Source organism: Drosophila miranda (assembly GCF_003369915.1).
Source record: "Drosophila miranda strain MSH22 chromosome Y unlocalized genomic scaffold, D.miranda_PacBio2.1 Contig_Y1_pilon, whole genome shotgun sequence".
NCBI classification, from domain to species: Eukaryota; Metazoa; Arthropoda; class Insecta; order Diptera; family Drosophilidae; genus Drosophila; species Drosophila miranda.
The window spans coordinates 15323046-15335968 of NW_022881603.1; the positions used below are offsets into that span (position 1 = coordinate 15323046).

The window sequence follows — 12923 nt, forward strand, 5'->3', positions numbered from 1 at the left end:
TTAAAAATAGAAACAATACCGGCACGAACCCTAAAGGGGGGGAGAAAATTGGCAGCAACAAGCACGAATAAAGTGGAAAAAGGGAAGGGGTTGCCTTTGGTAAAGGGAAAAGGAAAATAAAAACAGAGGCCAGCGTGAGAAGTAAACAGACAAGCACTCAAATTAAATTGCAAACTGAGCTTAATGCACTTAAAGCCACGACATTCCCGCAATATACTCAAGTGGGGGCGAAGCCAAGGTAGGGTAGGGATACGGATAAGGATAAGGAACAGCGTAGGACGAGACACTGTCAATTTCAGAGGTGCGCACACGCAGACATACGGGCAGATCCATTGACAGGTAAGCCGCTGTGGCAGTGGCAGGTCGTGCGTTCAGTGGGAGCACTCGAACACGCGCGCTTCCATTGTGCTAGGGGAAAACACTAACAGATGCTTATGCAACGAGGCTTGATGATTGTGTGCCATGCAAGGCGGCCATTAATGATGTTACCTGATCCAAAATTATGCTATTCAATAGGATTCGCTATCGATTTCTTGGTCGTCGTGCAACCGAGATGAGAAATGATAATGGGAAACGAGCTTTATTTCCTTGTTGCTTTCACCTTGGGTGCTCGTTCGTTCGATAGATCTCTATCTATTTGTTCATTAAATTCGTGTTCTTATCGATCAAATTTGTGCACTGCTCATCACTTCTCATTCCGAAACTTATATGACGGCCGTAATTCAACCTTCAATATATAACATTAGCTGGTCGGCCCTCTGGCCTCGGGCCAAGAGAATTTGCCATTTTGCACTCTAAATTGGGAAAGTTCTCGGCCAACATTACGCCATAATCGCACCCCTCTCGTGCTCTCCCTGTCTCCCACTATAATGGAGAGGTGCGGAAACGGCAGATGCCTGAGCAAAACCTTTGGGTGCAATGCAATTTCCAGTCCATAAAATGTCGGAGCAGTAAGGTCTTTATTCTGCCTTTATCATAAGGGTCTGCAGCTAATGGCCGCCGCTGACTACCCCCCTCATTGGTTAATGTGGAAGCCGCTTGTTTTATGCTGGCAGATTGCACAAGTTCCTAAAGTGCCCGGGAACAATGAAAAGTTAATACCTATTGGTAGGTAGGGGCTCGATAAACAATGTTGGCGGAGGAGGACACAGAATGCTGCCAGCAGGAGGACAATGACAGTCAACAAGTTGATGGTGGCATGGTATTTCTGGCACAGTGGGTGGCTTTTAATAGTAAACTGAAACAAAGTGGGAATTAATTTGCACTCTTCTTCTGTCTGTCTCCTGATTTCCTCACTTTCTGGCTGCTAAATAGACAATATAGTCCGCACTGCTCATTAAACTGCATGGGAGATTTCCCTGAATGACAGACCACTGTCCCGGGAATTTATGCCTCTGTGCGTCCGGTGCGTGGCTCAGCCGCAGCAGCCGCAACAAGCTGTCAACGATTCCCACTGCAAATATCCTGTTTGGACAGTACAGATGAGCACAGCAGAGCAACAAATACAAAACAATGATAGCTGCGAAGCAATCCGAAGCTTTGATACCCTCGCAGGTCCATTATTTCTATGCCAGCAATGTGCTAAGCATAAAGCTTTAGAAATAGATATAGAAGTAGATGCTTCTTCTTTGTCTCTGCTTCCATATTCGCTCTCGTGCTCTGCGCTTACTGTTTTCTCCCTATGCCCAAGCCTCTGCCTTTGATTCAAGCTTCACCCAACGGCTGCTCTTTTTTTCTCTCTGTCTTAAGCTCTACTTATCTGGTCTGATGAGCTCGTGAGGTGGCTCAAAGGGGGCCTAGCTGAGGCCACCGGACGGGTCGCAGGCTGCGGATAGCGAACGACCTACCTATATACAGGTCATATAGGTAGGTCAGCTGCGAATAATCGGACATCCCTAGGGAGAGTACCGAAAATAAGCAGCCCCGGACAGCCAGCGGGTGTTCGCGAAGTAGCAACACTGACGATGCGCTTGTGGTGCCGCCTCGTATAAGTAGCTCACACACTCCCCTATCCCTACACACTACCTACCCACATCCCAACCCCCCACATTCAGCTCACACCGGGCCGGACTAAGAGTGTTATTCGACCCGTGCCGAGAGTCAGCCTGGCTGGGGGCCCGGTATATAAAACTAGCCCAGTCGTTAACGGAGAGCTCAGGGACTTGGCAGCCCCCTGTTCTAAGTATGCCTTATCCGGGCAACGTGGATCTCTGCCCGGACGGACCGTACCCCTTCTCTGCAGCTCGTGGGAAAAGAATGGAAGAATTTAAAAACAAAAAAAATGAGTCTGGCACTCCCCAAATGCCAACAGGGAGCAATCCCAAACAGGGGAAGGCAGCGGCCCAAAGGCCTGGCCCGACCCGCAAATCAGCAGGGAAAACCTGCGCGGCGGAAGATGCTAGGGAGAGCCCAAAGGGGTCCCATCCCGGTGTCGGGGTGGGTGGTGAATTGGCTCCCAAAATCGATACCTTGGCAGAGTGGCTATGCAATCCTGCGGCTGCTCTGCCTGCTGGTAAAGTGGCGGGTGATGAGTCACCATCTACTAGTGTCCAAGCCAAATCTTTTACATATGCCGATAGAAGGAGTGCTGGCAATATACTCCGTCGGCAGAACGCAAGCCAGATGTCCAGCCCGACGGACAAATGGATAAAGAAGGTTGAGTGGGCCTCGAAGGTGCTGCCGAACTTTGGCAAGGAAGCACCGAAGAAGGAAGCCCCTCAGCCAAAAAGGCAGCGCTCACAAGAGACTCCGGGGCCGACACCGAAGCGCTCCAGAGTGCTGCCTAACACATCATTCGCGCAGATTGCCAGAGAAAGGACGCTGATTGGCGTCCTGGACAAAGGCAGCGCGGACTCCCGGATACCTAGAAACCAGTGGAAGTGGGTGGAAGCGGCACTGGCCGACCGCTGCTTCGAGCTGCTGGAAAAGCAGCCTGGACCCCCCCCCCCCCCGTCTGCAAAGACATGGGCTGGTACCAGGGCTGCATAAAAATCGTAGCCTGTGAAGACGAGCGCTCCGTACAGCTACCCAGGGGCGAAGCTCGTCGCTGTAGACTGGAGCGAAGTGCCCAGTAGACCAAGGGCGAGAGTCTGGGTGCCGGCCTCCATGAAGGAGCCGGAGCGCATCCTAAAAATGTTGCAAAGATGCAACCCCCACCTCCCAACAGCAGATTGGAAGGTGGTCAAAGTTGAGACGACACAGGGCCCCACAAACCAGGCGGTGGTCGTCCTCAACAAAGAGTCGCTGGCCCCGATTGAGGCTGCCAAAGGCGAGCTCAATTTTGGGTTCAGCTCTGTGACCGTAAAGGTCTACAAGTCGGATGCGGCGGCCGAGGCACGTCCTGTCGACAAGCCAGTTGAGCAGGACGCTGCCTCGGAGATCGAAGCACCCGACGATCACACAGAGATAGACCCAGAGGGCTACTCCACCGATGGCACGCTGAGATGCGACTTCGAGGCGATGTGTTGCCACGAGGAAGTCGAGGACGATCCGGATGCCGACACTACAGTGGTGGAGAACACTAAGGATGTCCTTGAGGCTCCTTCAGATCAATCTCCACCACTGTAGAGCGGCATCCGCTGCTCTTATACTCCGCCTCGAAGAGAGCGGAGCAGACGTAGCCCTGATCCAGGAACCTTGGATAGTGGGAGACAAGGTTTGGACTAGGGTCGAAGGAGTACAAGATAATTGTAGCTCAACATGAAGGTAAAACCCGCACCTGCATTCTCGCCAGAAAGCACCTTAATATCTTTCTGCTCCATAACTATAGCGATAGCGACAACACGGCGGCAAGCCTAGAGCTGAAAGGGACACATCTAAGGCTGATGTCGTCCTACATGGCCCATGAGGGAAACGATCCTCCCAACGACCTGGTTCGCAAACTAGCCAGCGACAGCGAGAGGTCGGACATAGACCTATTAATAGGTTGCGATGCCAACGCTCACCACACTCAATGGGGGAGCTCGAACACAAATGTAAGGGGTGAGTCACTTTTCAGCTTCATCCTCAACTCAAATCTACTTATTTGTAATCGGGGCAACGACCCCACTTTTATAATTAAAAATCGACAGGAGGTTATTGACATCACCCTAGTGTCTTCCAACCTGTTAGACATAGTCAAGAGTTGGCAAGTCCTTGATGACCACTCTTTCTCTGACCACAGATACATCGAGACCACACTATCCCTCGAGTGTCCGAAACCTAAGGACTATATTAATCCCAGGAAAGCCAACTGGGAAAAATATAGCTCAGCCCTGGAGGACTTACTCCCCTCCAAAGCACCATCATGCCCTGACACAAAAGACGACCTAGATCGCCTAGTGAACAGGTTCACAGAGGCATGCAACAAAGCCTTCGCGGCAGCGTGCCCCTCTAGCAAACCTAGGGGAAAAAGAAACCCCCCTGGTGGTCAAAACAAATAGACATCCTACGTAAAAGCTGCAGGACCCTCTTCAATAGGGCCAAAAGCGCGAACGAGGAGAGCCACTGGGCAGACTACAAAATCAGTCTGTCACTATATAAAAAGGAAACAAGGAAAGCAAAAAGGGCCTCTTGGCAAAAATTTTGCTCGGAAATTGAGGAAACGTCAGAGGCCGCAAGGCTTCGCAAGATTCTCTCAAAAACTAACCCCTCGGTAGGGTATCTTAAAAGGAATGACGGCACGTGGACTAACTCCAGTGAGGAGTCCCTGCAGATTCTACTAGACACACATTTTCCAGGGTGCACAACCATCGAGACGGCACATCTTCCAGGAGAGGGACCGGTAACCTCGATGGATCACATCCTCACAAAAGGTAACATAAGCTGGGCAATAAACAGCTTCAACCCGTTCAAATCGCCAGGCCCAGACCAGGTAATCCCGGCCCAACTTCAGAAGGCCGGGGATACGGCCATCAACTGGCTACAAGGTATCTTCAGGAAGATACTGGCTGTGGGTACAATCCCGCGAACATGGCTTAAGGCAAAGATAGTCTTCATTCCCAAAGCTGGGAAAGCCTCGCACTCAGCTGCAAAAGACTTTAGACCAATCAGCCTATCGTCCTTCCTTCTCAAAACCTTTGAGAGACTCGTCGGGCTGCAACTGAGGACAACTATACACCCTCAGTTGCTGTCAGGCGCACAGCATGCCTACCGGAAAGGAAAATCCACGGAAACGGCTCTTCATGAAGTGATCTCAGCGGTAGAGAAATCTCTGCATCACAAAGAGTACTCACTCATAGCCTTTCTCGATATTGAGGGAGCTTTCAACAACGTTGTACCGGGCGCCATTACAGAAGCCCTGACTGACCTGGGGGTGGACCGTCACTTGGTGATGCTCATTGATCAATTGCTCACATGCAGGACGGTGACATCATCGATGGGATCGTCCGCCCAGTCAAGGTATGTCAACAGAGGCACCCCGCAAGGTGGTGTCCTGTCTCCTCTTCTGTGGAACATAGCAGTCAACAAGATTCTATGTGACCTAGAAGGGGGGGCTGCAATGTCGTGGCCTATGCGGACGACGTTGCGATTATCTTCTCGGGGAAATACCCCCAAACACTGTGCGACTTAATGTCCACAAAGCTAGCGCAACTGTCGGATTGGACAGAATCGCGCGGTCTGGGAGTAAATCCCTCAAAAACGGAACTCGTACTATTCACAAATAAATACAAGGTCCCGCCCCTCAACCCTCCAATACTACAAGGATGCAGGCTCTCCTTTAGCGACAGTGCCAGTTACTTAGGGTTGGTAATTGACAAGAAGCTTAGCTGGAACCTGAATGTCAAAGACAGAGTGAAGAAGGCAATGACTGCACTCTACACATGCAAAAAAGCTATTGGGCTAAGATGGGGTATGATCCCAAGCATAGTCCAATGGATATATCAAGCTATAGTTAGACCAATACTACTCTACGGAGTTACGGTGTGGTGGCCGGCCCTATCAAAAAGGGCGATCACCAAGCAACTGGGCAAAGTCCAGCGGACTGCCGCCCTATGCATCAGCGGAGCTCTTCGCACCACCCCAAATGATGCGCTAAATGCCATCCTATGCCTACAGAGCCTTGACCTCGCAGGAAAGGAACGGGCAGAAGCAGCAGCAATACGTCTAAGAGACTCAGATCAATGGGTGACACAGTGCATAGGTCACTCAGCCATATTAAATAATAGCAGTACCGTCCCCTCAAAAACAGACTACCAAGTTCCAAGAGAGTACACAGACACTCCCTTCGACACAATCATCCCTCACAGAGACGAATGGCTCGAGGGACTCCCAGGCCCAGATGGGGCCATAAACATCTTCACAGATGGATCAAAGCTGGACGACAGAGTCGGAGGGGGAATCTACTCTGAACAGCTAAGCATAAGGCATTCCTTCAGACTCCCAGATCATTGCAGTGTCTTTCAAGCGGAAGTCATAGCAATCAGGGAGGCTCTAGACTGCCTACAAGCGGCTGCCGTCACGGCAACCAAGCTAAACATTTATAGCGACAGCCAGGCTGCGATCAAATCGCTGAGCGCGATTTCCTCGAACTCGGCCACCGTGGCAGACTGCCGCAAATCTCTGCACGAGATGGCTCAGCAATTTGCTATTAGCCTGATTTGGGTCCCGGGACATCGAGGGCAACTGTATAGCGGACGAGCTGGCCAGATCTGGCACTACAATCCCCCTTCTCCAAGACAAGGAGGATATCTGTATGCCAATGGCCACCTGTAAGCTCATTATAAGGGAGCAATACAAGCGACTAAACAACGATATGTGGCAAACAGTGCCACGATGTCGCACAACTCGGCAAACATGGCCGACCATGGACATGAAGCGCACCTCCGAGCTCCTCAAGTTAAGCAGGAAAAGGTGCAGCGTGGTCACACGTTCCCTCACGGGACACTGGCTAATAGGCACCCACGCTAACAGGCTGGGGGCCCCACATAACGATTTTTGTCGCAGCTGTAGAGACGAGGAAGAGGAGGAGACAGTGGAACATCTGTTCTGCTCCTGCCCAGCTCTCAGCAGAAGAAGGCTACAGCACCTGGGCTCAGCCTTTCTACACGACATCTCAGAGATGTCCAAACTATGTCCCAGGAGGATAGCGAACTTTGTGAGAGCATCTGGCTGGGATAATTGCTGACAGGAAGTCTCACAACGCAGGAAGGAAATGATCCTATGCGGTATCACAACGGGCCGAAACCGTCCTAAGTGTGACGGGTTCCGAGCGAGCCCGGCAGCCGCCTCAACCTAACCTAACCTAAGCTCTACTTAACTGCTGCTCTCCCGCTGCCGCGAGCTCTGCGAGTTCTGCGTTTTCTTGTTTTATTTTTAGAACCACCGCACTGCGCCTCCCGCCAGGCATCTCCTTACTTTATTCCGCCTTGTGACGTATTTAGCTCAGATAACTTGTGACAGGAGACGGGCAGCACAAAAAGAGGCACATAGAGGGTGGCGAAGAGAGCGGGTCAGCAGGGGGCTATGTACGTGGCGTACTGTCTCTTCTGTGCTGACTCTGTCGCTGCGGGGGAGACCAGCACGAATGCAATGTGCGCTTCCTTTGCTGCATGGGAGCTCCCGCTGCTGCTGTGTTTCTTTGGGTAGGGTGTGAGTGTATTTTATAATATTAATTTAAGGGTTTCAGCAAGGTTGACAACTGGGTTTCTCTGCCCCATGCCCCACACTGGACTGACAACGGGGCTCCACCACTCCGTTACCCAATATTCAGATAACAACAGGAACTTCCACATTCTTTACACAACATTGGGGATTTCCACTCTCAACACAGCACTGAACAGAGAACAAGCTTTCCTTTTCTGTTACATAACAACACAAATGATATAACTACGTATGTACATATGTACATATGTGATTGCACTTCAACTAAGACATTTGCTTGTTTTTTTTTGTTCTACCCTTTGTTAGGTACTTCTCTTAGCAAGAAAAAATTACCGCATAAACAAAAAGAAATGGATTCCGGAGCAGCCTCCGCCGCCAAGCGCGTACAGATCGAGAAAGCGCACAATTTTATGCGCCAGTACCGCGATCCCGAGTCGCGGGAGCTCAAGAAGCTGTCGGCCAATCAGTTCATGGATGTCTGGGCCCACTACGACAAGGATGGTGAGTGCGACGACAAGAGATGGTGATTCTCCTAGGGATTTCCCAACATTTGTCATTGCAGGCAACGGCTACATTGAGGGCACTGAGCTGGACGGCTTTCTCCGGGAGTTCGTGGCCAGTGCCAATGTCACAGACATCAGTCCAGAGGTAAGCTTCGCCCCATTATAAGCCCCATTATAAAGCACTTTAAGCTGCCACTTCATCATATGCTTGTTCTTGCTCTCGTCCCGATCCCCCAGGCCGTCACAGACACAATGCTCGAGGAGCTGAAGTCCTGCTTCATGGAGGCCTACGATGATAATCAGGACGGTAAAATCGATATCAGAGAGGTGTGTATGTCTCAAATGAGATAGCCTTGCATAATTCACCCGACCCCCGTGGCCACACAACAAAATGCTTCTTTGGTGATGGCCCCCATGTCGTATGCGCAATATATTCTCCCATTCAAATGACATTCACTTGAGACGATGGCGGTGGCTCCTTGTCCCAATTGGTTTTTAAATGTCGGCACTCCCAGCTACCTCTCCCTCGTAACCGTGTCAATAATTTATTTGGCGTTTTTCCAACAAAAAAGTTTCCTTTCTGACAAGGTCTTTCCCTAAAAAAAACTTTCTCCCCACTTATGAAATGAGTTTTTAATTGAAGTTGGACCAGCAGGCACCGCCGATAAATGAGCACCCGTAAAAATGTATGAGGAAAGTTCAAGTTCCCAGTCCCTTCCCAGGGCGGGCTTATTAAGGTACAAGTACAAAAGAAATAAAGAATTCATAATTTATGTGGTTGGTGGCATCGCTCATACGCCATGTCGAACAGAACAGAGTCTGTATCGATTGGAATGCCGGCTGGCTCATTTGCCACTATTTACCCGAAAAGATAGTCTGGTTTTTCTGTCTAGTGATCAACTTTAATGTCCAAAGTGCATTAATTACCAAGAGCAAATAATAACGAGGGGGAACGTTGTGAGTTGCTGCGGACACCGCAACTCTACAGTTATGCCCGATACTTAGTCAGTATGGCTGTCCTCAGGCAGACGCCGCTAATATTGAACGACACGACAAAGAATGCGTGCGAGAGAGACAGAAAATCAGTCTGAGCGTGACGTCGGGCGCTGCGTAGCCACTGCAAATTGATTTCTTGCTTTTGGCTACAAAAATGATCCGATCTGATCCAGATTCATCAATCTGATAGATATGGTCATTATCTATGATTCTGCGTTTTTAGTTTTGTCGAATGTGCAATATTGTGGTTGCAACAGATATTTGTCCTTTGTGGGGTCTGAAGGGGGTAGGGCGAAATTCTGAGATATACGTTTTATAGTGAGATCTAACAGAAGTGCGGATACCAAATTTGGTTACTCTAGCCATAATAGTCTCTGAGATTTGTGGATGCCCCAGATTTTCGTCCTTTGCGGGGCGGAAGGGGGTGTGGCGAAATTTGGACACGAAACGGTCAAGGTCCGATATCACAGGAGTGCGGATACCAAATTTGGTTGCTCTGGCTCTTATAGGTTCTGAGATCCTTGAACTCATATTTTGCAATTGGCAAAACCGACCATGAAACCTGTGTGTTAGAGAGAGACAGAGCGAGAAAGAATGAAATTGTTTTCTTGATTCTGGCTATAATAATTTTAAGATCTGGTTGAAATTTTAAATTCTAGAACATATAGTCATTCTCTACGATTCTGCGTTTTTGGTTTTATCGTATCTTTAAAAATGTGGATGCCACAGATTTTCGTTCTTTGTGGGGGCGGAAGTGGGCGGGGCGATGTGTTGAAATATTTTTGTATCAGTGACATATCACAGAAGTCTGGATCCAAAACATCGTTGCTCTAGCTCTTATAGTCTTTGAGCATATATACTTTATGGGGTCGGAAACGATTCCTTCTGGATGTTACACACATCCACTTTTACCACAAATCTAATATACCCCAATACTCATTTTGAGTATCGGGTATAAAAATGCAAATATTGCACTCTCGCAGAGAGAGAGAGCGCAAATGAAAAGTTTTCGAATTTGATCGGGCCTCAGCTGATTAAAGTAGAGGGCACAGAAACCAGAGGGCTTCCAGATTCAACACTTCAATTATGTCGGAAAGTTTTTAATGAAAGCCAAGAAGAAAACTTGGTCTGTCTGCTCAGTTTCACGTTCCGGTTGAGGAAAATCCTGCCTGCACCAGAACCAGAGCTCTCACCGAGCTCTCACCGCCGTTTCGGAAACTTTTTCCAGATGCTCGCTCTCAGGACACCCCATACAATATGCATTTGAAACTTTAGTTATTGTCAAGTCCCGCCCCGCATTGAAACAGACAAAATTGTATGCCACTCGTCTCTCCCCACCAATCACAGCTGGCTCAACTTTTGCCCATGGAGGAGAATTTCCTTTTGCTCTTCCGCTTCGATAACCCACTGGAATCGAGCGTGGAATTCATGAAGGTAAGGGACAAGCTAGAGGTTCCCCATCGTTTTGATGGGTGCCAATGAGCAGCATTTCCAACCAAGAATTCCCAAATTCATTTGTCATTGATTGTACCTTTTCATTTGGAATTCCAAACCAATTAGATCTGGCGCGAGTACGACACCGACAACTCGGGCTACATTGAGGCGGATGAACTGAAGAACTTCCTCCGCGATTTGCTCAAAGAGGCCAAAAAGATCAATGATGTGTCCGAGGACAAGCTCATTGAGTACACTGATACTATGGTATGTATGGCAGCTCTCTTCAATTCTTACAACCAGTATGATGGGCTTTCCGAATCAATCACCGCAAATAAAAGCTGAAAAATCCCTTGCATTAGCTGTTAGCACTTTCCTCCATTTCCGGTGTAAGTCCTAATGAATTTTCCCGCACTTTCAGCTGCAAGTCTTCGATGCCAACAAGGACGGACGTTTGCAGTTGTCGGAAATGGCCAAGTAAGTGTCCTTGAAGACCTGTGCAGTGTCGGTGATGGCGACGGTGGGCGTCTGACAACCTCAACTTATTTATTGCAGATTGCTTCCGGTCAAAGAGAACTTCCTTTGCCGCCAGGTGTTTAAGGTAAGTGACAAGCGATATGACAATGATTTCCTCCCTGAAAGAAATAAACGAGTACATAAGTAGGCATATCCAAATCGAGGCAACTGATCGTTCGATTGAGGAAATTGCCGCAGAAAAGATAGCATCAATCAGTGTGGAGTGCTCAGAGTGTAGCCATACCATTATGGCTCGAACAGACCTCCTTCTTGGCTTGCCCAACACGTTTACTTGCACTTTGGTTAGCTTTGTTTTTAGTCCCTCACTAGCTCTATCTGAAGCCTGGACTTGCCAACTAACCTAGCTTTGCAATTAACTCAACAAGCAATGCATTCAGCAAAATAATACATTTTTAATTTCATTTAATTATGCTTAATTGATATCAATTATTTTCCAGCCATGTCTGTGTCGACTTAAGGGAATTGACATCCTAAATTGATTGGGGAACAGATGGATGCAGGGAATCTGTAATTAGCACTCTTCATGTCTATTCTCATTATCTTAAGTACTTCCTTGAAGGAGCAGCAGCTGCAGTTGAGCAGCATTTAGCTCACTGCGCTCACTCATGCGGAGCATTGGATTCCGCACGCAAACACGCACCGCACCCACTCCTAATGCTCTCTCATTGCGAGAATGTAACGTTTATTCAACAAATTCAATTCAGAGCTCAACATTGAAATCGAGAGCCCATAAAAAAGGTATCACCTCAGCAAACTCCAGCAACAAATTTAATTCTCTTCCGCAAGGCAATCCCCGCCTCAGGAAAATTCTCGCTGCGTCGCCGAAAATAAAGTCATGGCCGAGGCCATGAATAGCTCCGCCGAAAAAAAAGACAGAGAAATATTGTTTAGAAACGTAAAAATAAATGTAGCAAAATGGTGGCAGAGCTCAGGTGAAATAAACCCCTCCCAACGCACCCCGTACACCCCACACACCTCAGGTGCCATCACCCTGTACCGCTATGATGAAATTGCGATGCGTGGGAGCCTTCGAAATCAGTTTCGCATCCCCTTTTGGCTTCTCCGTGTTTCAACAGATTTGATGTTTTTGGGATTGGGTTGTAAAAAAAAGAGAAGGAAAACAAATGCATAGGCAAAATATAAAAGGTAAGGCCCACTCCAGATGGAATGGCCCCATGAAATACTTAAATATCAGTTTTCACCAAAAAAGAGACCCAAACAATTAGCAAAGTTTCAGCCCTTTGTCAAGGCAGCAAACTTTTCTGAGCCTGCCACCAGATGCCGGCTCTAATGGGGATCTCTTGGGAAACTCTGGCAGGGGTAGGGGGGGGGGGAGTGTAGCGCTGGCTCATTACAAAATTGGAATTGAGCAAATGTCGGCGAAACCAACTGCGGCTAAATGAAGCACGCAGATGTCAGATGTCACGTAAGAGGCCGCAGAACAGCACTTGGCCAAAATATATACTCATACTTTGAGCGTGTCTTGGCCTCCAAGGCGGCGCACCAGATGTTTAAAGCAAGAAATTGTGCCGAGACAAATGCTGAATCCCCAAGAAAAATTTATATATGAATTGTGTAACATTTGGGCTAAATCTTGGGGAAAAGTAGGATTTCATAACACACATAAATTCGATCAGGGCTGTCTTACCTTGGATATTCCCCAGTTTTCTGAGCACAGACCACACACAGCCCCTTCCAAAGAGCACGGCAGTTTGTGTTTCGCCACGCCACGTCTTCCGTCAACTCCTTTCCGTCAGGCGTGTCGTTTCCTGCTACCAAAGAATACGGTTTGCGGTGTTTTTCCTGCCAATCAGTTGGGTTACACAGGGAGAGTGGGGTGTAGGGGGTGTAACAGTTCCTTTTGGCCAATCC

General features: G+C 48.6%; 1 protein-coding gene across 2 annotated transcripts in view; it reads left to right on the forward strand.

Moving 5' to 3' along the window:
- LOC108160841 (calbindin-32) overlaps positions 1-12923 on the forward strand; it is a 62122-nt gene that overhangs the window by 22468 nt on the left and 26731 nt on the right. For both annotated transcript variants that reach the window (XM_017295096.2, XM_033396270.1), the window contains exons 2-8: positions 7888-8082; positions 8144-8229; positions 8322-8411; positions 10428-10514; positions 10641-10781; positions 10936-10991; positions 11070-11115. In XM_017295096.2, coding sequence (XP_017150585.2) covers positions 7932-8082; positions 8144-8229; positions 8322-8411; positions 10428-10514; positions 10641-10781; positions 10936-10991; positions 11070-11115 — 657 coding nt within the window. In that variant the 5' untranslated portion in view covers positions 7888-7931. The remainder of the gene's footprint in view (positions 1-7887; positions 8083-8143; positions 8230-8321; positions 8412-10427; positions 10515-10640; positions 10782-10935; positions 10992-11069; positions 11116-12923) is intronic.